This window comes from Esox lucius, chromosome 4, assembly GCF_011004845.1.
Source record: "Esox lucius isolate fEsoLuc1 chromosome 4, fEsoLuc1.pri, whole genome shotgun sequence".
Classification (NCBI taxonomy): Eukaryota; Metazoa; Chordata; class Actinopteri; order Esociformes; family Esocidae; genus Esox; species Esox lucius.
The window spans coordinates 33,562,618-33,587,724 of record NC_047572.1 but is presented as its reverse complement, the minus strand read 5'-3'; the positions used below and the strand labels follow the sequence as shown (position 1 = coordinate 33,587,724).

General features: G+C 43.2%; 2 protein-coding genes across 6 annotated transcripts; one reads left to right on the top strand and one right to left on the bottom strand.

Annotated features, from left to right (window-relative positions):
- Positions 1–1,832: 1,832 nt before the first annotated feature.
- Positions 1,833–13,739, top strand: sytl4 (synaptotagmin-like 4). 5 transcript variants are annotated; one of them, XM_029119339.2, is made up of 18 exons: positions 1,833–2,018; positions 4,324–4,393; positions 6,018–6,218; positions 6,731–6,943; positions 7,227–7,336; positions 7,512–7,629; positions 7,732–7,872; positions 7,948–8,143; positions 8,737–8,842; positions 9,074–9,171; positions 9,371–9,463; positions 10,068–10,246; positions 10,529–10,631; positions 11,400–11,561; positions 11,715–11,817; positions 11,913–12,039; positions 12,167–12,375; positions 12,948–13,739. In XM_029119339.2, the coding sequence occupies exons 3-18, from the start codon at positions 6,100–6,102 to the stop codon at positions 13,094–13,096; spliced, it is 2,226 nt and encodes a 741-aa protein (XP_028975172.2). In that variant the 5' UTR covers positions 1,833–2,018; positions 4,324–4,393; positions 6,018–6,099; the 3' UTR covers positions 13,097–13,739. The 5 variants fall into 5 exon arrangements, with proteins under 5 accessions (XP_028975172.2, XP_028975170.2, XP_019901617.2 ...); XM_029119337.2 differs by having other exon boundaries at positions 1,871–1,972; positions 6,043–6,218; XM_020046058.3 differs by having other exon boundaries at positions 1,871–1,972.
- A 12-nt stretch (positions 13,740–13,751) lies between these two features.
- Positions 13,752–23,918, bottom strand: srpx2 (sushi-repeat containing protein X-linked 2). Its single transcript, XM_010903428.3, has 10 exons — positions 23,594–23,918; positions 20,709–20,789; positions 20,166–20,357; positions 18,707–18,883; positions 16,443–16,566; positions 16,230–16,351; positions 14,833–15,012; positions 14,562–14,695; positions 14,289–14,410; positions 13,752–14,191 (listed from the first exon to the last, which is right to left on the bottom strand). Exons 1-10 carry the CDS (start codon positions 23,661–23,663, stop codon positions 14,011–14,013), a joined length of 1,383 nt encoding a protein of 460 aa, XP_010901730.2. The 5' UTR covers positions 23,664–23,918; the 3' UTR covers positions 13,752–14,010.
- Between the last annotated feature and the right edge of the window lie 1,189 nt (positions 23,919–25,107).

Sequence of the window (25,107 nt, the reverse complement as noted above, 5' to 3'; positions counted from 1 at the left end):
GCTGATAATGTTCTTTTAAATTACTATTACTATATATATAATGAGTTTATTTAGCACTTTGGATCTCATTGGATTATAATGGGAAGTAGGCATGTATAAGAAACTCAACAACAACTGAACTAGTTTGGTTTGTGCTTGTGCTCTCACTATCTTCAGCTGCCAGGACCACTGGTGCTCCAGCTTTTTGGCATGAGACCCAATTTAAATATTTTGTTTAAGAATTATTGCCTGTAATATCTATATTTATTTCAGCAAAGACACCGTCCCTGGGTTACACCTTGTCAGGCCCAATATCCACTAAAGCCTGAGGCCTATAAGGGAATAACACCTGTGTTTAAATCATTGTAATTTGTCTTCTAATATCTGTTATTGGTGTGTTTTTTTCTGTTTGTTTTTAATTATTGTACCTGAACTGTATGTGTCAACATGTATACACAGGGTCCAGCTGTAAAAGAGACCCTGGTCTCAGTCTGTGTTCCTGGTTGAAATAAAGGTTTAATAATAATAACTCATGTAAAGCACAGACCAGCATAGCAACCACACAATCAAACATTGTGTGGTCTGTTTTGAATTTTTCTCATTAATATTCCAAACAAATGCCTGTTTACTTTTGTCAAACCTACAGACCTGTTGTCTGTAACAACGGTATTTGAGACGAGATGAAAGCTGACAATTACAGGAAATGATTTTTGCTGTTCATGTAAGAAAGACTTTCAGAGCATAGATACCCAATAGGATCTTCTTCTTTCCCAAATGTTTTGCCTTTTATTTTATTAAAAGAATACATTAAAAGAACTGGTCGGCAATGTGGATTACAATCACACGCTGCCCTCAAACTTCCCACCCTTTACAGGCTGCACTATCATGAAGCGCATGCCAGGAGCATGACACATCCACATGAATCATGACACATCCACATTAATCATGACACGTCCACATAATTCATGACACATCCACATGATTCATGACACGTCCACAGAATTCATGACACGTCCACAGAATTCATGATGCCTCGATTCAAAATGCATACCTTTATTAGGGTGATGTTCCCATTTATTTCAAATATAACAATTCATTTATACACTGCTAATATACAAACATTATATTTTTTAACTTTATAAAGTGAAGATGCCTCTTCAGAGATGCTTGTTCTGTGTAAAGTTAACAGTCTTGCTGGCAAGACAGTGTAACATAACAACATTGTGTTAGCCATTGTTCCCTATATCTTAGTGGAAGCAAAAGCATTTTCTTTTACTGTGTCCATCTGACTTGTGAATCGGCCTATGTAAGGTATTTATATTGCATTGCATTGAGTGACCCGTTTCTCAGTTTTTATTATGAAATAGCTCCACTGTGTTATTTTCACTGGGGTATTCTATAACACCCCTTTTTAAGCTATTCTGTTGTAGCTTGTGTGTTTTGGATCGTTGTCTGGTTGCAAGATCAATCTTCAGCTATTTGACAAATGGTCTCACATTCTTCTAAATAATTCTCAAATACAATATGGAATTAACAATGGACTCAATGGTGGCAAGTTAGCCATGCCCTCAAATATTTCACCTTTTTGTTTTACATTATTTAATCTTCAATTTTGACACAAAATTCGTGTTTTTACACTTCACTGAATGAAACAATCTCCAAAAGGTACGCTGACCTAAACGGGGTAGTGTTGATTATTTTATTTTTTTTCGTCAAATTGCCAATCATGTATTTAAAATTGTTTAAAGGTGTCAGTGCTTTAGTAGAAAGACCATGGGAAGTAATAATTAAATTAATAATTAATAATAGCACTGCTTCTGTTGTTTTCTTTGAGAAAAAATGAGCTACAGGCGTTAAGGAAAAAGTACCTATCGCGGAAAACTTCTGTAGCTCTTGGCCGCCCCACACTGTGACAGCGTTTCCATATCTTCCGGGATTTTATGGTCAGAAAACACGGCTGAAACTCAGCAGATTCAGAGTGCAGGAAGAAACGGTAAGGTTAACTGTGGGGAAAGTCGCGACGACGCATTGCAGCTTAGGTAAATTGAATTTGTTTTGATCCATTCTGATCTGTTGCATACGCATTAAAACTGTTTTTTATTATTACTATTATTATATAAGGTAAGCTGCTGAATATTCTTTCCTGATATTGGAAAGGAAGCCTCCTTTTGGAATTCTTTATTATCCGCGATGTATTGGCTTAGTGCAGAAACTGACACCTGTTTTGCCCCGTTACCACTGAACTCTTAAAGGCGTGTATTTTTTAAAAACTTGACATCATCCGCTGTTGTAGGCTATTTGGGAACTAAAGTTTGAATTATTTATGTATTGTTTATACCAAGGAGTCGATAACAGATTGTGTAATGGGCCTGTATCCGCTGATTACCGTCAAACAGCTCACAAATCTAGCGAAGGATTCCTTGCTGTAGTCAAAGGGTACACCGAGCATGGCCCAATAATTTATGGGACAGGTGTGAAACTACTGCCTAATAAGCATGGAATCTGTGATCTCGTGGTTGCATCGAACGGATACTTGTCCCTTCAACGGGCACTGCTCGGTGACGTTCAGCCTGCACCATCCATGCGATCGTCTTGAATCTTTCTGAGAGAACTTCCATTAGGTTTTACATGAGATATAGTTTATTTCATTTAATTAATTTCGTAATTGTCGTGATAATAATGTACCACATATAATATTATATATTTTATTTATTTTCTATTCATCTTATCGAATTGTGCATTCACTATATCTTGTGTTCTTACTCTGGGATTTATACTTTAGACCTTTCCTGAAGACAATTTAATGTTTAAAATAATATGTTCCAATACACATTCGGTTTTAAAATCCATTTTATGTATTTTACATACAGGCTCTTTTCAGTTTAGAAAGATGAGTTGTGTGAATAGTCATGGACAAAGTCATGAATAGTCATGGAGGGATTTTAATGAAAGCCCTTAGAAGTGAGTTGGCAGTGAAGGTACATCTATATTCACTCATTTGCATTTCTTTTTTACTTAAAAGGTAAAGTTAAGAAATGTTATATTTACTTACATTTAAATGCTATGAAATGCTATCCAACATTTAAATGCTGTTCTGTATAACTCAGTAGGTATAGCAACGGCACTTGCAAAGCCAGAGGTTGTTGGTTCGTTTCCCATGGGGGACCAGGTCAGAAATGTATTCCTTCAGTACGATAAGCTGCTTTGGTTAGGGCGTCAGCTAAATGATTGAGATACAAAGTGCTCTTGCTGGTGATAGCAGAAATGTAACAGGGCCAATGTGAGATGTCTTAGTTGCTTCCATATTTTTCTGGAGCTGTAAGGACCTAGAGTAAAATACAGAAATGTGAAGATGGGGTTTAGCAGCAGATGGCAAAACATTTTAACTGAGGGGAGGAAATAATCAACTAATAGAGTGCTTATAGAGAATAAAGGAACAAGATTCTCTCTCATGACAGAAACGTATGCCATAAAGGTCAGAAAATAGACTGATCTGCTGCCGTTCAATAACAACGCATCCGTTTCAGCCTTTATTGGCGGGATGGTACCTTTGGCAAACTCCATGTGATGTCTCAAGGCTTAATTGTACTAGACCAGTGGTTCTTAACCCTCTCCTGGGGACCACCAAGCCATCCCATCGACAGACCAGTCTAGTGTGGGCAAGTGTGTGGACCATCGGATCAGCCAGTCAGGCCTGAGTCCTGAAGAATATTCAACGTGATGTCCACTATGTCTCCTATGAGGTTCTGGTGTCAAATGGACTGTGAACAGGATTGGTGACAAGATTCAAGAAAACCCTTTAACTAGTGTACTCCACCCACTACTGTGTCCTTAAAGGGTGGGAACACTGATATGCTGAGCTCTTGTTATTTATTATTTTCCCGGTCCTCTGAGTAACCTTTCAGCCTGCCAGACGGTTCCCTCTGGGAGCACAGATCCTGGATTCCATTAGTCATTATCTACCTTCCTTCTACTGGTTAAGTTAGCCAGTCTGTCAAAATAAGATTAAAGAACATTTTCCCATGTCCTGTTGTACAGCACATGACCATTAGATGACAGGCTCAAATCTAAATGTTTGCTGTGTGTCAACAAATGTTGATTCATGTTTGAGTGCAAGCCGAAAGTGCTATATTTACTTTTGAGAAAAAGCCAGGCATGTTATGTTACTCTTGGAAAAAATGTCAACATTATATAATGTTAGCTGCTACAGTACTAAGTTAATTAGTTTGTCGTGGTTTACTCCAGTAAGATATACCCAGTCCTCTAAAACTGACTCTAAAATTGATATTTTTTTCGGGGGTGGGGATTTGAGGTATATTTTATGTTCTCGATGTCCCATTACAGAGCTCATTCACTTGCCTGCTCCATACCCAGGTAGTGGATGGATTCACCCTAAACAGCACAGCATAATAAGGTATGTTCAGTAATTATGAATGTACTTCCTGTTTTGGCCTTGTTTTGGACAGTTTGAGTGATACGGTTTAAATGTATTCACGGTTGTTATAGTGGTCATGCAAACGCACCTAGTCCACAGAGACAGGGATGGCGGTTGACCTGAGTGTTTTGGAGGGAGTGTACTACTTCCAGTGCTGAAGTTAACCAAGTCAGATAAGTGAGCTCAGAATTGGACCTTTGACCGAAAACTGCTATTTTACAACACTGAAAGTGTGAAATAAATATAATATTGGAAAAGAGTACCCCTTTAAGTTATGACAAATTGGCACAACCTAACATTCAAACTGTCTATCTACCACTTGCTTCTCTTTCACTTTTGGTCGTCCAACTTCCAAAAGCTGTTAATAAATATATATTTTGTTCAGTTCAAAACCTTTTAAAAATGCCATAATGATTCTTGACCCTGGTGAGATGTTATTTTGTCAACTTGTCTGTCTGCCCCCATAATGAGTCAGCCAGCTCCATAGGAACAGTTAGCTCCTTCTGATTGGCCGATACTGTGTCAGGGGCTGCCCAGCTGTACAGTGGCTTACTAGATGAGGTCACACCCTCTACAAACAGTGTCCTTTGTCTGTCTGTCCATCCATCTGTCTTTTTTCTCTGCTGGTCTCTGTCCTTTTCCCCTCACAGCAGGGCCTTTTCAACAGTAGCCTCTTAACTGTTCTTTGTAGTGCATTGGTCCAGTGTCATGCTGTTCCTATGTGTTTGTGTCAGTCAGAGTGGCATGGATGTGATGTCCTGATGTACTGAGAGTTGCTTCTGCATTAGATACTCATTAGCTGGGGTTAAAGGTCCCCAGCCCTCCATCAGCTTCACTCCGTCTTGACTGCTGCTGATGTTTAGGATTCGAAGAAACTTTCACGCGGTTTTCACAGTTACATCATAAATTAGATTTGCAATGGAAGCATGAACAGGATAAAGCTTTTTTCTGTCAGAAACCACAAATGACAACATAGATGAAATACAGGCACGTGAGAAATGAAAGAAAAAACAGAATTAATGAGTGAAGGAACAGAACGAATGCAGATGCTTCCATACAGGTGAACTGCAGAACTCGGCTGTGTTCACCAGTTTTGGGAAGTTCCTAAGGAAGAGTTAAATGACCAGGTTAACAGAGACCTAAATAACTAACCAGTGACCTTTTGATAATTTATTCTCTTCCTTTTTATTTATTTAATGGATAACTAGTTAGTTTTGAACCCCTTTTACTGGTTACTTAGATCTTAATTAGATATTTCCCTAAAGTGGTGAACACAGCCGAACCCAGTTGAGTACTTTAACTTTGTTCTTTTTACACCTCTGGTGAACTGCATGGTACAATGAAACAATTAACATCCTATCATGCTCTGTGGCATGTATAGAAATGCTGAGCAGGTCCAGATATCCTTGATTTTAGATCAAGATGGCTTGAGGAAAGGATTTAAATTAGACAGCGCTCTCCACCACCACCAAAACACCAAATGAGGAATATCTTTTTGAAGAACAGTGTTCCATCCCTCCAGTAGCGTTCCAGACTCTTACTGACTTACTGAGACACTTTAACTTGTTAACCGTGTAAAAGTTCCCATTTGTACTTTTTGCAGCTCTGACCTGCTCTTTGGTCTGCAGGAGTCTATCTGGCCGAGGGTGTCGATCCCAGAGGGATTAGCCTGGCGCCGGGGAGCAATGCCCCAGCCTGCAGACATGGTCAACGTGGCCTTCCTGACCGACTCAGAAAGGGAGCTGATCATGGAGGTCCTGCGGAGAGATGAGGAGCTAAGACGGGCCGAGGAGCAGCGTGTTCGGTGAGAAACCCCCTCCTCGGGTGAATCTCCAGAGACCTAAAGTGGCTTCCTCCTGCCCATGTCTAATTGTCTTTATCGTCACCGATCTGAAAACACGGGATGGGGGAATGCAGTGCAGCGGAGACTGCCTTTTTCTCATCCAGGCTTAATCTGTGTCTGTGAAACCAGCTCTAAAAGATATGGAAATATGGGAGTTGCACACTGTTTAATCTCCCAGGGATTTATTGAGTAAGAGTTCTCCCCTGTAAGATTAATTGTGATTGTCAGCCGTGGATTGCTTGTCTTTTCACTTGACTTTGCTGATCCCCCACTTAAATATGCACAACAAACAACCTTTAGGTGAATCTAACTGTGAGTCGCTCTGAAAGAGAGTGTCCGATAGACAACCAAAATGAAAATGGAGGAAGTCGCTTTAGCCTTTCGACATCCAGTTGGGCAAAACATTTCAACACAGAAACCCGTGGGCCCGACCAAGTCCCCCCCCCCCCACCCCCCCCCCCGTGTTGTTTCAGGAGGCTGAAGGTGGAGCTGGTGGACATAAAGCGAAAGGGGGCCAAGCGCAGTAGCGGGAGGTACAGTGAGAACAGCTGCGGACGCTGCCTGCAACCGCTGGGTCGGCTGTCTGGGACCAGCCAGTGTAAGGCCTGCAAACACCCAGTGTGCCACAACTGCCGCGCAGAGCGCTCCAAAGGATCCTGGGTGTGCAGTGTGTGTGCTAAGGAGGCGTAAGGGTCACGTTTCTATGCACTGTACTCCACTGTAAATCACTGCTTTACAGGACAGCCATGATTCCCTTTGTTTACTTAGGGCTGGCCTAACATTCTGGGGCACTAGGTGAGATCTGATTGACCCCCAATTTCTGGCTCTCCTTTAGACATACAGTTTTGTCTTGTTTTGCCAACAGGCAGAGACCTTCAAAGTTTGCAGCTAATTTCTGTGTATCGGAGGACCACCCTCTGCCTCTTCTGCAATAACTAGTATTTCTCCTTTTTATTTTATTTCCTCCAGTGATCTGAAAAAGTGCACAGGGGCCTGGTTCTATGACCAGCGGGTCAACCGCTTCTCTACCGCCCCTGGACATGACATGGTGAAAACCTCCCTGAAAAAGTGGGCTCCATGTGAGTCCGTGAAACGGGTCTTGGCTCTGTTATGTTAACTAGGAACCGAACAACTCTCCTCTCTGGTGTAGAATGGAATTTCAGCGTTGTGTCAAATGTATTTCCTGGCAGGATAAATGAAGCTACTAACAGCGCGTGAGGGTTTGTCTCGCTAAGGCTCTGTGTTCCGTTCTAGCACGGAAAAGGGAAACAGCTGGAGAGGTCCTGTTGAGGAGTACAGAGCTGAACCCCAGCCAGTCGACTACCCCTGTTCCCCGACCCAGACTGAGGGACCTACCGACCTCCAACAAGGAGTGAGTCCTCAGTATACCTGGGAGACACCAGGCTTCACAACCTACCGTGATTTGAGTAGATGTAGCTTCGACGTGATATGTTGAACTTTTCTGCCATCCCAGTCTCCCAGACAGAGTCTCCGAAGAACCAGTTCATGTGAAGGACCAGCAGCAGCGCAGTGACACTGAGTCTGCAGAGAGAACCAGTCTCAACAGCCTCAGGACGGACACGGAGTCCTCCCTCGGAACCCCTGTCTTCCCAAGGTACGTCTGAACATGTAGCATTAGCGTAACATGCTAAGGAGACTGGCCTCTTCATTAATGGTCTTTATGGTCCAGCAAGAAGAGCTCCGGTCGCTCCAGTCCAGCCAGCTCCAGCATGTCCAGTATGAATGTTCCAGTCAAAGCAGAGAGTGTCCACAGCTCCACCTCTGATGGCATCCACAGCTCCACCTCTGATGGCATCCACAGCTCCACCTCTGATGGCATCCACAGCTCCACCTCTGACGGCATCCAAAGCGCCATCTCTGGGACTGTAAGTATACCCAGAACTTTCCCTTCCATACCACTGGCCCCTCCCTCCCCAGTCAACCACTGGCCCCTCCCTCCCTAGTCACCCACTGGCCCCTCCCATCCCACTGGCCCTTTCCACATTAGTTACCCACTGGCCCCTTCCACCCCATTAACCCCTCCCACCCACTGGCCCCTCCCACCCGAGTAACCCACTTAAGTATCCCCCGACTGGCTGGCTGGCGGAGGATAGGTGGGCAGTACATGTCAATCATTACCAGAACCTCCTGCCAGCTGGACGGTTTCTTTTCAGTTGCCGGCCACATGTTCCATGGAGACTTCCACATTCAAGCTGCTACCTGCAATCTAAATAGTAGCACCGTCCAGTCCTCTACTGCTCAGGGAGGGAGTGTCCATGTACTTAGCAATTTCGAGGTGATTGTGATTTTAGTGTTCAGCTCATTATTTGATTTGAGTCACAGGAGGTGGACCCATCAACCAGATCAGATGAGATCCAGTTGTTAAACCAACTGACATTGAAATGGTCCCTAAGTGTTCCAACTGGGCTGCATATGAACAGGAGGCGCCTGAATGGTACCCCTTCGTCTCTTCCCACAGACCTCCTCTCTGTCCCGTCGTGCTCCCAGTCCCAGCACAGGGTTCTCCTCTTTGGAGGAGGATGGGTTGTTCAAGAGAAGTGTGAGGCGATCTCCAAAACCCTCGGGTGAGACATGTTGTGTCAGTCCTCTGTTTCTACTTGAGTCAGTCTGGAGACTCTGACCCAGATCTACTGGGATTAAGGGCTTCACTCCAGACTACATCAACATATCTTTTCACTTTGTTGGGTCAGGGATTTCTCCCACCTAATCCTGACCGCCACTGTTTTATGGGCTTCAGCCCTGCTTGAGTCAACAACTGCCTGCTTGTTTATTTTGTCTCCATGGGTTTCACCCAGAATTCACGTCGGTGTTGGACCTGCGTGGAGAGGTAGCCCTGACACCAGACACCTGTATGGGGGACAGAAGTAAATCTGTTCCTGGCCTCAATGTGCCAGTGAGTATACGCTTTCCCCGCATTATGCAAAAAAATGCCTAGTACTTAGGATGGATGAGGAATGCGTTTGTGCATGGATGAGGAATGCGTTTGTGCATGGATGAGGAATGCGTTTGTGCATGGATGAGGAATGCGTTTGTGCATGGATGAGGAATGCGTTTGTGGTGCCTTTTTATTCACCATTGTTTGCTGCCTGCAGGATGATGAAGAGGAAGATGAAGACATTGATAACTTGGTGAGCATCCATAGGAAGGAGGTGTGCTCCAGTATGTCGAATCTTCGGGGCTCCAAGGTAAATGCTTTTGACTCTCGCTAATATTCCTCTATCATAGGTTCTAGTTAGTGTGACACTATTTTAGTCCCTCAAGAGGTTTCTCAAACACAGAATTGCTGATGAGTCAGATAACGTTTTGAGACCATTCAGGATATCCTGGTTCATGTGGTGAATGCTGTCTCTTAGTTACAGCCTAATTAAGTTACCATGGAATCCACCGCTCAAGTGAAACATGTGCTTCAGGGCAGGAATATTGACTCTGACTTTCCACACGCAGGTCACAGTATCTGCAGTGTTTTGTGTATGTTCAAGGAACAAGTTTCTGCTGGTTGGATGGGTTACAGCAGGGTTATTCAACTCTGGCCCTGGATGCCAGTTCCACTCTCTTTTGTAATTTCAGCCCTCTAATCAGGGATTTAAGTAGGTGCACTTAATGATTAGGTAGAACCGAAAACCAGAAGTCTCCAGCCCACATAGGGGGAGAGTTGAATATCCTTGCTGTACCCGTCCTCTCCTCAGTTACAGCTGGTGTGAATGACAGGATGTTGTGGGGTCCAGTATCACTGCAGCTGAACTGCTGGTATTAAACTGCTCCTCGCTGAATGGCGTGTTTCCGTCACAGAGCACGCTGGGTAGCATGATGAGTATCTACAGCGAGGCAGGAGACTACGACAGCGTGGCGGTTAGCGGGGACGTGCTGTTCTCTGTCAGATATGAAGACACCGTCCAGAGCCTGGACGTCCTCATCAAGGAGTGCCACTCGCTGGCCCACGGAGATGCAACCCGTCAGCGCTCCAACCCGTGAGTATCCCTTCCGGATGAGATGGTTGTGTCAATAGGAACTGATGGGAACATCTTGATAGTGTGGGAAATGACTCACGGTGTCAGTAACTCTGGGTTTACTTCCGTGTTGTCACTGTAGAACACACAGCCAAAACTGTTCACATGTGCCCAAGAGAAAAAGTATCGTTTCTAATGGGAATGTAGGCACACATTTCTGTAGTCCAAATAGTTGTCTGGTATTGCGGGAGGAGATGGAACTTCTCTCAGTAGCGTTCCTCATGCTGTTGTTTTGTTCTACAGGTATGTCAAGTGCTACCTTCTCCCTGACAAGTCTCGCATGGGCAAGAAGAAAACCAGCGTCAAACGTAACACTGTGAACCCCACTTACAATGAGACCCTAAAGGTGAAAGCCTCCCTGGAACTGCCGTAGAACATTTGTGACCCCAAGCTGTGGACACATCTCCTATTATTTGTCAAGCTCAGTGGGAGGTCCTTTAAAGGTTTACTCTGAAAAATGAGGTTGCCACGAGCACCAGTACAGATATCAAGATGAACAAGCTGCAATACTTTCCTCTCATAAAGCATCCAGTCATGGTAGCCTTGGGAATTAAACCAAGGCAAAGCTGTGGAAATTGACCCACTATGTTGTTTACTTTCTGCATCTATCCAAATTCCCCACTTTTCAGTACAGTTGCATCAATGTGGCCAGAGGTTAATGTCCTGGTGTTGCCGTACTGACACTGCCTTCGGGCTTCTGGTGTGGTAGTGGATTTTGGCCCACCACTATTGAGGGTTGGTGGGGTTGTTGGACAGTTTTCTTCCCTCGTCACAGACTAAACTCTCCTGGTAGATTTGCGGCCTGCAAGCTAAATCATGTTTGTTTGCCGGTGAGCGAGTTATCCAAGTGTCTACTTCCTGGTGCAGTGGAAACTGTTGTTGAGATGTGCTTTGGAGAACACAACTATTGATCTTGGATAGTCCTGAGCCTGCTGGGCGTTGTTGCGATGAGACAAACCATAAGAGCAAGTTGGACGAAATTGGGAGCACATTTCTGTATAATTATATTTGCATTGTATACTACATTCACTAGGAGTGGGCAGTAAATCTTCTACTTCTGTTTTGACCTGACCTGTCCTGACTGTGTCCTCTCTCCTCCTGACCGGTCCTCCAGTTCTCCGTCAGCCGCTCCCAGGTCCTTACTCGTTGCCTCCAGATCTCAGTCTGGCACCATGACCGTTTGGGCCGTAATGCCTTCCTGGGTGAAGTAGAGGTGCCTCTGGGAATCCGGGACCTAGACGCCGGTCAAGAGGAGTGTATGGTGCTCGTGGGAAAAGTAAGCCTGAATACCCTCCACCTTCATGATGACTCAGGTTGTCCCCAGTCAGATCGTGTGTTTGGGTCTTCAGGCCCATTAATTACCTCCAGCCTTCTGCAGTAGATAACATTACCCTGTGGACAGTGGTTTTACTGTGGTCCCTCTCTACAGGCCCACCCAATGCAGTCCTCCGCCTTCTCTCAGTACAAAGGAGAGCTGGTGATTTCCCTGAAGTACGTCTCCGCCAAGAAACCCCCCGTCGAGAAGACCAAAGGTAGCAGTGTCTGAGTCGACTGAACAGAGCAACAGAATAGATTAGTCTGCACTGTTTGTTTCAAACTGTCCCGTCTGGCACCTTGTCCCCTCTAGGCAGGTCCCTCTCCCTGGGTAAGAAGACGAAAACTGAGGAGGGAGGGGAGCTGCACGTCCTGATTAAAGAGGCCAAGAACCTGACGGCGATGAAAGCAGGGGGCACGTCGGACTCCTTCGTCAAAGGGTTAGCTGGCGGCGTGATGTCCCGGTTACTTCTTCATGTTCGCGCTGACACATTCGTTCCTTCTGTTTCATCATTCTGACATGAAAATCAGTGCAAAATGTCCTCCTTGTTATTCCTTTAACTCTAGTTACTTGTTGCCGTCGAAGGCCAAGTCCACGAAGAGGAAGACTCCAGTGGTGAAGAAGACTCTAAACCCTCACTATGATCACACGTTTGTGTACAAAGACCTGACCCCGGCCCAGCTGAGGGAGATGTACCTGGAGCTGACCGTGTGGGACCGGGAGGCCATGTCCACTAATGACTTCCTGGGCGGGGTTCGACTGAGCACAGGCGCAGGTAACAACACGACGGGTGTGTTCCTCTGCTGAGGCAACAGTGATGCCTGACCGGTCTGGAGAGGGATTTTAGCATTTATCTAAGCAAATCATATGTTGCAGCAATCACGAAGGATGCATGCAATATTTCAGGAGAACGCAACCATTCTCTTTGGTCCCATCCTCCTGCTCAGATGTTGCATGTCTTAGTTACTGTCCTTTCTTCAGATGTTGCATGTCTTGGTCACTGTCCTTTCTTCAGATGTTGCATGTCTTGGTCACTGTCCTTTCTTCAGATGTTGCATGTCTTGGTCACTGTCCTTTCTTCAGATGTTGCATGTCTTGGTCACTGTCCTTTCTTCAGATGTTGCACCAATGATCATCGACTGTCAGGGACTGTCAGATTGCTATGACATTTAACACATTTAAAAAGAACTGGAAAACCGACAGTGGCAAATCATGACCCCCAGGGGGTAAATCACCTTTAGATGTTTGCAGAGTTTCAGACTTCGGTTTTGGATGACTGTGCAGAAATGGTTTGGGGGGGGATACAACATTTCTTTATTTCACTCAGTATTTCTGCTGCCTTTTCAGCTTCACTGAACGTTGGAAATGAGGAAGTGGAGGTAGATTCCACAGGAGATGAGGTGTCTCTGTGGCAGAAGATGATGCAGTACCCAGACTCGTGGGCAGAGGGCACACTTTCACTACGCTCCTCTATGGGCAAGAACAAGAGCAAGTGAGGACTGCACTTCTCGCAACCTGTGAAGAGCCATGGCAACTTCCTTTATTGTCACTATTATCTGTAACCAAAGGAGGCATTTGTCACACAGCTGTGTCTGACCACAGAACACACAGCTGTGTCTGACCACAGAACACACAGCTGTGTCTGACCACAGAACACACAGCTGTGTCTGACCACAGAACATGCAGCACAACAATATTGGCCTACAAAGCGATTTGAAAGCATGTTCGGTCAATGCCACCGTGATCTTGTGGTTTCTGATAGCGGTGATATCAATGTATATTTTTTAATACATGGTTGCATCTGAATGCCTTTTCAAATCAGGAATGGCAGTGGTCACAGAGTTTTAATGAAATACCAGAGCTCAAGTTTGTTTAATCCATGCTCAGAAAACCATTAACTATTAACTCTAGCGCTCTTCTGGGTTTCTGGTGTTCGTTGAATTTCAATGAATATGACCTGTGTGTCTGTGACAAGGATGTCAATGTAGATAATAATATTGCACACAAAGCAAATCACTTTTATTCTTTTATTTATAGTCTTCAAAATAAATGTTCACGTCATTTTATATGGCTTTTAATGTTTGACTGTATCCAATATTTTATTCACCTAATAAATATATGAAATGACTAAACGTGTAATCATCCACGTATCCATTCTGTATGGTAGCTGAAGTTTAAAGGTACATTTTTATGCTTTACAAACAGGAAACAGGCTACTTCTTACAATCAAACCATTATCCATTAACCAGTTTAAACATCTAAATACCAGACTTGTTTCCTTGTTTATCTTTCTATTCCGGGCCCACTTGCCATCCATGACTTTATTTGGAGATTTCTCCTCTGAGCTGACATCTACCGTTTTATAAAAGCGTGTGACCTCCCCAAGCCACCAGGGCGGCAAACCGGTTTCTTAGTCACAGTAGTTTACGTGTAAGTCCAGTCGCCTCCTTTCCTCTTCATCCAGCAGGTTATTGTCGATGTATGAGAAGATCTCGTCAGAGGCGGTGGGAACGATGAATCTCTCGTGGTCCAAGCCGTCCTTGTCCAACAGCAACATGCTGAAAGAGGACCTGGATATCCGGAAGGCGTGTCTGCCTCACAAACAGCACCAGAACCATTCAGTTCACCGATGTATCGGACTGTCCCATGATGCAGTGCAGCTGACGTGGGCATGCGAGGTCATCTTACCTGAGACCTTCGATGACCTCAGTGTCCAGGTGCCGTCCCTTGATGCGCCCCACCTCATGAGGCGGGGAACCGAGCAGCTCCAGCACCGTCACCTGCCGTAGGTCCAGACCGCAGTCGGCCTTCTAGTCGTGAAAACCCGAACACAATCAGACAAGCAGGTCAAACTAAATTGACTAAATGGGCTTTTATTGAGTCTAGCTCCTGTAGCCTTATTGAGTGCAGAGCTTCCCTGACTGGCAGATGGTGCCCTGAACATCCCAATGTGTTACTTGCCTGTACCATGAGGTTCTGAAGCTTGTAGTCCTGATCCGCAATGTCCGGTGTCGACACGATCAGAACCCTCCTCTTACCATAGAACTGTTCCAGGAGGGCAGAAGCTGTATTCATATCTGTTTTAAAATCCGCTGCTACACATTTACACACACACACACACACACACACCTCAAAATGGGTACTGTATATTCCACATATGTTCAATTGCAACAAAATACACCATAAAGTGTTTCAGAAGGTGGTTCTCTGCTGATCGCCCTTTAATACTAACGGACACACTCTGCAGGAGCGTCTGTCCAGCTGCGATCAGACTGGCAGACTCGGGTGGAGGTGCCCGTCCTCTCGTAGCCTCTGTCGCAGTGGTATTCACACACAGCCCCATAGTTGTCTCTGTCCGCGTCACAGGTGATGTGGCCGTGGAGAGGAGGCTGGAGGGCTGGACATCGTCTGACTGGGGGAGACAGAGAACCGAACCGGAGTTCATCAACCAGGTCTTTTAAATCACTCACATTTTAATTCTCACATATTTCACTAACAGTGCCCTCTGTAATTATTAGGATTATATCATCCAAATCTCAAGGTGTTTGATTTTTTTTGCTCAAGTGTCATCTCAAGAAAATGTTTTTAAATCTAGTGATTGACTTGGCCAGTCCAGAACATTATGTATATATAATATGTTTTGGGTCATTTTGTTTTATGATGAAGGCATTTTCTGGTATTTTGGCAGACATGTTTCAGTACACTTCATTCATTCCATCAGCAACGACGTCCTCCTCCTAGCGGCTTCCTGATCTGTCGGCCAGTTATTTTCCTTCATTATGGTGAATATTTTTCAGTCATCCACTGTAGAGATCTTCTGCCTACCGAGCTGTTTACTGAACTCACCAGTGTTCTCATTCTTTTTGATTTTGTTCCAGACTGTTGTTTGTGGGAAGTCAAATGTTTTGGCTGTTTCTAATGGATTCCTTTCTGATGTTTCAGCCTTGTTATGGCTTCCTTGGCTTTAATTTACCATACTTGCTGTCCAAATAATGATGGGGGATACTGCAGTCCTGTTGAGGATAATTTCCCATTTGGCTCCTTTCACACAATGTTTACATCACATTTCCCAGGTCTCACTGAGATAAAAAGAAATATTTCATAACCTGGCCAAAATGGCAGAACATACTTTGAAAACAAAAAACAGTAGAAAACCTAAAGTTCACATTGAGAAAGACATTGACAGACATATGGGAAACACTCCTGGTCCAGAGGAAACACTCCTGGTCCAGTGGAAACACTCCTGGTCCAGAGGAAACACTCCTGGTCCAGAGGAAACACTCCTGGTCCAGTGGAAACACTCCTGGTCCAGGGTTCAGTACCCGTCTCCACCCTCACCACTCTCTCTTCATCTGTCACTCTCTGATCCCTGTTGCCAAAAAAAGCCTTGAACAACAATAGAAATGTCCTGCAGTTGCATGCGCCTTCACAGTTTGTTCCAAATGAAAGGGCCAGGGAACTGGAACATTTGACCAAACTCTGCTCGCACTTTAGGCACATTTAGAAAGGAACTAAGATCCCAAGACAGATCTCGTCCAAGTGTCAGGTCTCGTCCAGGCATCAGGTCTCGTCCATACGACAGATCTCGTCCATAAGAAACAGGTCTCGACACTGAAACTGGTACGTTACCTTCAACCCGGACAATGAACTTGCAGGCTGCCCTGTTCCTGGCTTGGTCGTGGGCAGTGTACCTGATGACATTCATCCCCTCTTCGAAGTCGGTATCTGGGCCCTGGCCTATCAGGGTCACCCTGCCAACACACACAAAGAACAACACGTTTCACCTCCAAGTGGAGTGGGAAGGACAGAAGTGGGGAAATATATTCTAAAAGGGTGACATACTCTACTGTTTTATCAGCAGAATCTGTGGCAACCGGGGGGTCCCAGGACACTCTGGCGGTCAGTTTCCCAGGATCAGCGACCTTCACGCGGGACAGGGGACATTTTATTTTGGGAGGTTCATGATCTAAAACAACACCAGTTTGGTAAACCAGTGAAGAAAAACAATAGAGAATAGAACATGTTTTCAGTTATATGTTCACATCCTCAGTTTCTCTGAAAGGAAGGGAACAGTCCTTTGATCTTGAATTCAAGACAGAAGGAGGAATTTGAAGAGGGAGGGGCTACAGTGTCTGTCTTGTGTTTACATGGTGGTGACAGATGAGCCCATGAAGAGCTGGCCAGGCTTGTGAAAAACAATCAGCTTGACAGATGGAATCCCAAGTTTTCCTGTATTAATTGAATGTATGTATTTCAAGACCAAATTACATTTACATATTGAAATACACTTACAGTGGTTATAGAAAATAATCACTCCCCTTTAAAATAATCAAATTTTGTTGCTTTTCAGCCTGAAATGAAAACGGACAAAAACTATTTTTGTTTTATTCAGATGTATTTACAACTTAGAACATCCAAGTGAAAGATATAAAACCAACTTGTCAGAAAAAACCAGAATCACTGAGTTGGAAAAAGAATCACCCCCCTCCTAAAAATGACTTGTAATCCCAACCAGGTGTAGTTAATCACCTTCTCAATAACACACAAAGCCAATTGACTTTCAACTGTGATCAGCTGTGGTCATTTTGATTAGCTCAGCATGAAACAAGCTTTTCCTGAAGCATTTCAGTCCTTGGTAGTGCAAGTGAAGAAAACAATCAACTATGGGTGGCAAGGCATTGTCAAAAGATCTCCGGGATAAAGTTTTGCCAAAACGCACCTTGAAGATTCTAAGGCCACGTGGAAAAAGTTGTTATGGTCAGATGAGATTAAAATTTCATTATTTGGCCTCAACGCCAAACGATATGTCTGGTGAAAATATAATACAGCTCACCATTCAAATAAAACCATTCCTACAGTAAAGCATGGAGGTGATAATATCATGTTTCTCTGCAGCAGGGACTGGAGCACTTGTCAGGATAGAAGGAAAAATGGATGGGGTAAAATACTGTCAAATTCTTGAGGAAAATCTGCTGTTCTCTGCCAGAAACTTGTCAATGGGAAGAAGATTTACCTTCCAACATGACAATGACCCAAAGCACACAGCAAAACTGACCACACAGCGGTTGAAGGAGAAAAAGGTGAATGTCCTTGCATGGCCTAGTCAGAGCCCGGACTTAAACCCCATTGAAAATCTGTGGAATGACTTGAAGACAGCAGTCCACAAACGGTCACCATCAAATCTAACTGAACTTGAGCAGTTCTGCAAAGAAGAGTGGTCAAATATAGCAACATCTAGATGTGCAAAGTTAGTAGAGACCCAACAGACTAAAGGCTGTAATTAAAGCAAAAGGTGGTTCAACAAAATACTGACACAAGGGGGTGATCCTTTTTCCAACTCAGTGATAGTGTTTTATTTATTATTTTTTTTATGACATGTTGGTGTTATATCTTTCATTTGGATGTTATACAGCTGAATGAAACAAAAACTGTCTGTCTTCATTTCAGGCTGCAAAGCAACAAAATGTGATTATTTTAAAGGGGGGTAATTATTTTCTATTCCCACTGTAAATAAAAACTACATGCCAACTTGAATTTCAACCCACATTGGGAAAACAATAGTGAATTGGTTTAAGAGACTTAAAAACAGTAGTTCTGAAAGCAGCGCCCAAAAACCAAATAGGGTCCTACCAAAGATGTCATGTCTCAAATAGGGTCCTACCAAAGGTGTCAGGTCTCAAATAGGGTCCTACCAAAGGTGTCAGGTCTCAAATAGGGTCCTACCAAAGGTGTCAGGTCTCACCACTGAGATACAGTTTAAAGAACTGGACACTCCCTCCAAGACGGCCCGTGGTGGTTTTTAAACAATAGCATACTAACTTTGGCCCCCAAAATGCATGTAAACCCCAGAAAAAGTGTTACACAACAAACATTCAAGAGCACCACACAAAGACACACACATACACACACACACATACGGTTCAGCATTTGGCGGAATCATCCGGTGACAAAATGGTCCCTCACTCACATGTAGCGTAAACAAATGGATACCTTGTGCACTTATGGACGCCTGGTGAAAATACAGGGACTGGGAAAGTTTGGACCACGTCAAACAAAACGCTTCCGTCAAGCCTCCGATACGCCTCTGTAGGACTGACGACCTGTACCTGCACAGATGGGATACGCCCCACTCCACGAGCCCCCTTCCAGACAGGTGCGAGACTGGTACCCCTCCATCCGGTACCCCGGCTCACAGACGTAGTCGCACCGGGAGTCCACCGTGTAACCCTGGGTGCAGTGGTAGGTGCCGTGCCAGATCAGCTGCAGGACGCGGCAACGAACCTCTGTTGAGTTGGTGCAACGTGGACAGAGATGCACACACATTACTCAGGCTCGTAATTAATATCACATGGACCCAATAGACCCTCAGCTGTGTCTGTGTGTAATTAACATGACATGGACCCAATAGACCCTCAGCTGTGTCTGTGTGTAATTAACATGACATGGACCCAATAGACCCTCAGCTGTGTCTGTGTGTAATTAACATGACATGGACCCAATAGACCCTCAGCTGTGTCTGTGTGTAATTAACATGACATGGACCCAATAGACCCTCAGCTGTGTCTGTGTGTAATTAACATGACATGGACCCAATAGACCCTCAGCTGTGTCTGTGTGTAATTAACATGACATGGACCCAATAGACCCTCAGCTGTGTCTGTGTGTAATTAACATGACATGGACCCAATAGACCCTCAGCTGTGTCTGTGTGTAATTAACATGACATGGACCCAATAGACCCTCAGCTGTGTCTGTGTGTAATTAACATGACATGAACCCAATAGACCCACAGCTGTGTCTGTGTGTAATTAACATGACATGGACCCAATAGACCCACAGCTGTGTCCACCTGCAATTAACATGACATGGACCCAATAGACCCTCAGCTGTGTCCATCTGCAATTAACATGACATGGACCCAATAGACCCTCAGCTGTGTCTGTGTGTAATTAACATGACATGGACCCAATAGACCCTCAGCTGTGTCTGTGTGTAATTAACATGACATGGACCCAATAGACCCTCAGCTGTGTCTGTGTGTAATTAACATGACATGGATCCAATAGACCCTCAGCTGTGTCTGTGTGTAATTAACATGACATGGACCCAATAGACCCTCAGCTGTGTCTGTGTGTAATTAACATGACATGAACCCAATAGACCCACAGCTGTGTCTGTGTGTAATTAACATGACATGGACCCAATAGACCCACAGCTGTGTCCATCTGCAATTAACATGACATGGATCCAATAGACCCTCAGCTGTGTCTGTGCGTAATTAACATGACATGGACCCAATAGACCCTCAGCTGTGTCTGTGTGTAATTAACATGACATGGACCCAATAGACCCACAGCTGTGTCTGTCTGCAATTAACATGACATGGACCCAATAGACCCACAGCTGTGTCTGTGTTTAATTAACATGACTTGGACCCAATAGACCCTCAGCTGTAATTAACATGACATGGACCCAATAGACCCTCAGCTGTGTCTGTGTTTAATTAACATGACATGGACCCAATAGACCCTCAGCTATGTCTGTGTGTGTTCGGGCATCCCTCACGCCGACAGTGACCCGTCCCAGACCAGCGGCGACTGGGCATGCACTGCACAGATCTCCTGCCCAGGAGCTTGTAGCCACGGTCGCAGGTCATCTCACAGCGTGTGCCCAGAGTGCTGTGAAAGTTCCCCCCAAGGGGAGAGTGGCAGGTCACCTCCCCATTGGCCAAGTTCAGAAAGCGACACCATCTTGGATCTGTGGGAACACAGCACCCAGACTCATAAAAGACCAAATCCAGATCAAGAGAAAGCCGACCAATTTCAACATTGATTTCCAATGCAGTGTAACTTCCACTTAGGCATACTTTAGTGTTGTTGATCATGTTATTGTTACTCATTATGATATTATTATTATTGATCATGTTATTGTTACTGATCATGACATTATTATTGACCACGATGTTATTAAAATAGATAATGTTATTGTTACTGATCATGTCTTATTATTGATCATGATAGTGTTACTGATCATGTCTTATTATTGATCATGATAGAGTTATTGTTCATGTTGTTGTTATTGATCTTGATATTGTGTGGATCTCCTCACTTCTGTAGTCCAGTTGAGGTGTATAGTCCTGCTCTTCTTCTGGCACAAACTCAGTGTTGCTTTCCACTCTGGTTCCAAAGCCTGAAAACAGCAGGGGACTATTAGCTCTCATTAGTCACAGCAACAAGACAGAAAACATTAATTAAAGACAGATTGTCAGCTACTCATACATTTATGGGTTATGATACTGTTCCTTTCCACATGCAGACCGATTTATTACCTCATCTCTAAAATATTGTATTCACACTCATGATGAACATGAAGAGTGGAAAATAGGTCACGAAGCAGACATTTTCTTGGCATATTAGTGGTTTTTACACAGTCTCAGTTCTGAACATCCTGATTGCTGTTTCCTTCCTAAGCCAACTTACTACTTGACAAACACCTGGATTTTCAATAAGGGAAAAAACATTTAAAAAATGGAAACTCTCCAGGGGCTTGGCTCCAATCCTGAAATGTACTCAAAACACTAAATCTCTGACAAACGACAGACTTCCTAGTTTGCCAAAGTTTCCTTTATTGCAATGTAAAAGTGTTTTAGCATTACGTGTAAGTAATGGATAATAGAAAGAGTAGAAATGCAATGGAGATCCTAACTTGAAGACGATGAAGCTGGCAAACAGAGGTTCTCTCCGATTTTAACATTATAATGCCTCCTATTCATTACACTGTAGCTTTAAACCAGAGAGCTGAGTCCAAGTTTCCATTGCAGTAGGTCTCCTTCACCACCTTCATTCTTTCCCATCACTTGTGGTCTATCCTATTTCATGACCATAATCACTTGAAGAGTTTTAAAGTTTTTCCAAGGCTGTTAGCAGAATATTCTTCTTCAGTAATTGTCAGAATAAAGTAGCAGCATAGTGTTATTCTTGGGTAACCAGCCAACAGCAGAAGGCTAATGTTAATTCATTGTGAGTAGAGTCACAGGTGAATGGCGTTTTTCAGACTGATGAAAAAACAATGGCGTTAAGATGTCTTGTTTTAAGATGACTCGGACCATCTAATTAACATATGATTACCTGGCACCAAAGTCTTCCTGAGGTTTTTTAATTTAAGTCACAATTGACCTTAATTGACCTTCTATAAACTGACAATTTGGTATTCAAGGCAGTTTACATTTCAGCAGCTGTCATGTAATATAAAATAAAGGTCTACTCCATAGTCTGACGTTTTCCCATCATCCTTAAATCAGCAATCATTCTGCAACGACTGAAATTTACTTCATTGGAACTTTCAATCCTATTGGGGTATTAAATATATTTCACGTGCGTGAAGGCCACACAGAGTTCCAGAAGATATTACAGACACGCTTGAAAACCCAAAAGAGACTTAGATTACATGAATGATAACAAACCCTTGATGATTGCCACATTTTGGGTAGTTCAGTGTTAACCATAGGTCTCCTGTCATTTAACCTGTCTACACAACCCTACATGTGACTAATCCATTATCCAACTACCTTTACGTCTTGTGGTTTTGCTTTGTTTAAACTGGTAGCAGGTGTGATTTGAGGTGTATCTGAGGGGTAACAAATCACTGTCTAGGTGTGCACACCCAGTCATCGTCTCTAATAGGTGTAATTACACTGGTCTGACAGTGGCCGACCGGCTCAACATCCCAAAAAAGCCAGAAAACAAACACTTGTGACGCAGTAGGCTTAGCTACTGTGATGACACGTTACCCGCACAACTTTTTTTCTTACTGAAACAAAATGCATATATGGCATATTTTGGTTTATTGGGTCTTCAATTTATAAGTTTTTTTTAAAACTCGTCTCCTTATTCTTCTTACTTGTCACAGCAAACACGCGTTCGACGAACGGAGGGATTTATGCTCTGGAAATGCACCACGTGCTCCGTTCGTATCGCTTGACTTCCCACTAAAGGTCAGTGTTGCCAGAAGTGTCTGTTTCCTGACAATTGGGCTCTTTTTCATGACAATGTCGGGTGAAAAAACGGGCTTGTGGGGGTTTACAGGTCTGGTTGTACTGCAAAAAATATAATTTGGGGTCTGCATGATTTATGCTGGAATTTTTCTGTATATTGTCAATAAAATCTGGCAGTCTTGCAAAAGATCCCCCACAGCTGCTTCTGTTTACTGCCTTCCTGTTCGTCCTGCTCTCAATGTTCAGATATGACCTGGGTAGTTTGGGGTAAGATCCCCCCCCCACAAATTTTTTTTGTCAGAAAATAGATTCTCTGTTCTCTGACAAAACAATTTTTGTCTTGAAGATGGCTATGCTTAGGGTAATGTATTATACAGTAAGATAAATGGCTACAGTAGACAGATTAATTTGTATTGAATCAAATGTATTTTTTAGGGAAGGAGCATTTTTTCCAGCTTCTGGGGTAAGATGCCCCCCCATTGGGGTTACCTGCCCCCCGGGGAATCTTCTCCCAATATAAGATAATGTCCCAGGGTTTTAGAGAATTTGCCCTGTTTTGTAACAGCACTTACATTTTCCTTACACACAATTTCATACAGTTAGACTAAGCTCATTGTCGTTTAAATAAATAAGGAATATTTTAATCCCAGCAGTCCTTAAAATTAGATTCAGAAGAAAACGTTTTTAATAGTTGGCTGAGAAGTTGTGACGATACAGAGCAAACGTGTATTTGATTTAGATCAGTGGCAGCCAGAGGAGGTGTTGAAAAAAGAACGATGACATTTTGTGGTTTTTGTGAGAGTTATAGTGGGACGTCTTATCCAAGGGGATATTTGCCCTATGTTACCCTACTGGCTAATGGGAATACTGATTTCATAGCAGCTTACAAAAGTACAGTTTAAAAGTGGCCACGGCTGCTTATTCAGCATGAATAGGGCCACTGCAAAGTTTGAACTCTGAGAAAAGAAACCTAGAAAGCGCAGTGTTTGAATAATCTTACCTTCATTGTGTCCCAGCAGCTGTCTAATAAATGTCATAATGAAGAGTAACAGGATTTTGAATCGTGACATGCCAACACGGTCTGGATGCGCAAATATTCAGATAAATGTTCCAGTCTGTTTATCTATTGTAGTCAACCAAGGTGATCAAGTGCGCAACGGAGAAAATTTGACCGCGAGCTCAAACCCGACTAAACCGTCATCTAAACCGTTAACGTTATTTTTCTTATATGTTGCTGAATCAACAAGAATCCTGCCAACGCTCCAGCCAAGACAGTCTGCGTTTTCTAGTCTAGAGGGTCCTCCTCGTTTATCCCATAAAGTCATGTGTGAAGTTACTGCGAGGGGGCGATGTTGGACCATCATACAGCCCTAAACCCTTTCCTACCAATGTTTGCATGAATACGGTTAGGAATGTTTAATGGATTGTCTGTACGGTAAAACAACAAGAGATGTTAAATATCTAGCTACCTACTGTAATAACAATGGCTTCAACGTTTAATCAAAATACAGCCTTTGTCACACTACAAGACAAGTTTCTATTCTTTTTAGTAATTCTTGTTAAAATAATGAATTAATAAAGTAATTCTTGTTAGAATTCTTGTTAGAATAGGTTAATTATTTATTCATATTTTGCGTTATTGCAGAAAAATAATACTATGTAAAAGGCATGCAAAGCACTGCACACACTAGATTATTGCTCTGTGTTGTAACTGATTCTAGTATTTCATGGTGTGCTAGCATATTGTTTTGGGAAAGCCGGTTTAGTATACATTTGTGTATGGGCGTGACATCATGTCCTAGAAATGTGAGTATAACAGTTTTCTGCCTGTGAAAAGATAATTATAATGGAATACAAATGTAATGATCTCAGCTAGCCCCACAAGTTGATTTATGTACTAATAAGTATTTAAAAACATTCGAGGGTAGGACCAATGTCAAGCAAACGATTTTACTTATGTTGCTGAATTTCCGTAAAACATTTTTCTGCCAACTGCTCTTTCAGCAAAATGAACTTATATTTCCCCAATGCCTGTGTCAAGTAAAGTATGAATTTTTCCTATGTATCTAGTGAAAACGGTTGAGGAATTATTCCGTCAAGATGTTAAACACAATTAGGCTATATACAATATATACAATATCACTACAAAGTTTCCACAGAATCAGGAAGAGTTTTATTTAATAAGTAGTTTCACGACAAACAAGGAATTTGTTCTGGCCGTTGGTGCAACTTTTTATACAAAAGGAATAAGGGAATTAAAAACAAATAAGAACAGTGGACTGAGCATAAAAATAGTAAATTGAGCATTAATAAATTACTAAAAAATAACTAAAAAGTATATGTACGTGCAAGATTTTGTCCAGATGAGGGTTGTTTATGTATGTGGGGAGGGGTTATAGATTTGTCTAGTTGAGGGTTGTTTATGTATGTGGGGAGGGGTTATAGATTTGTCCAGTTGAGGGTTTTTGCTTTGTGGCAGGGTGCATTATCCTGCTGAAAGAGGCCAATGCCATC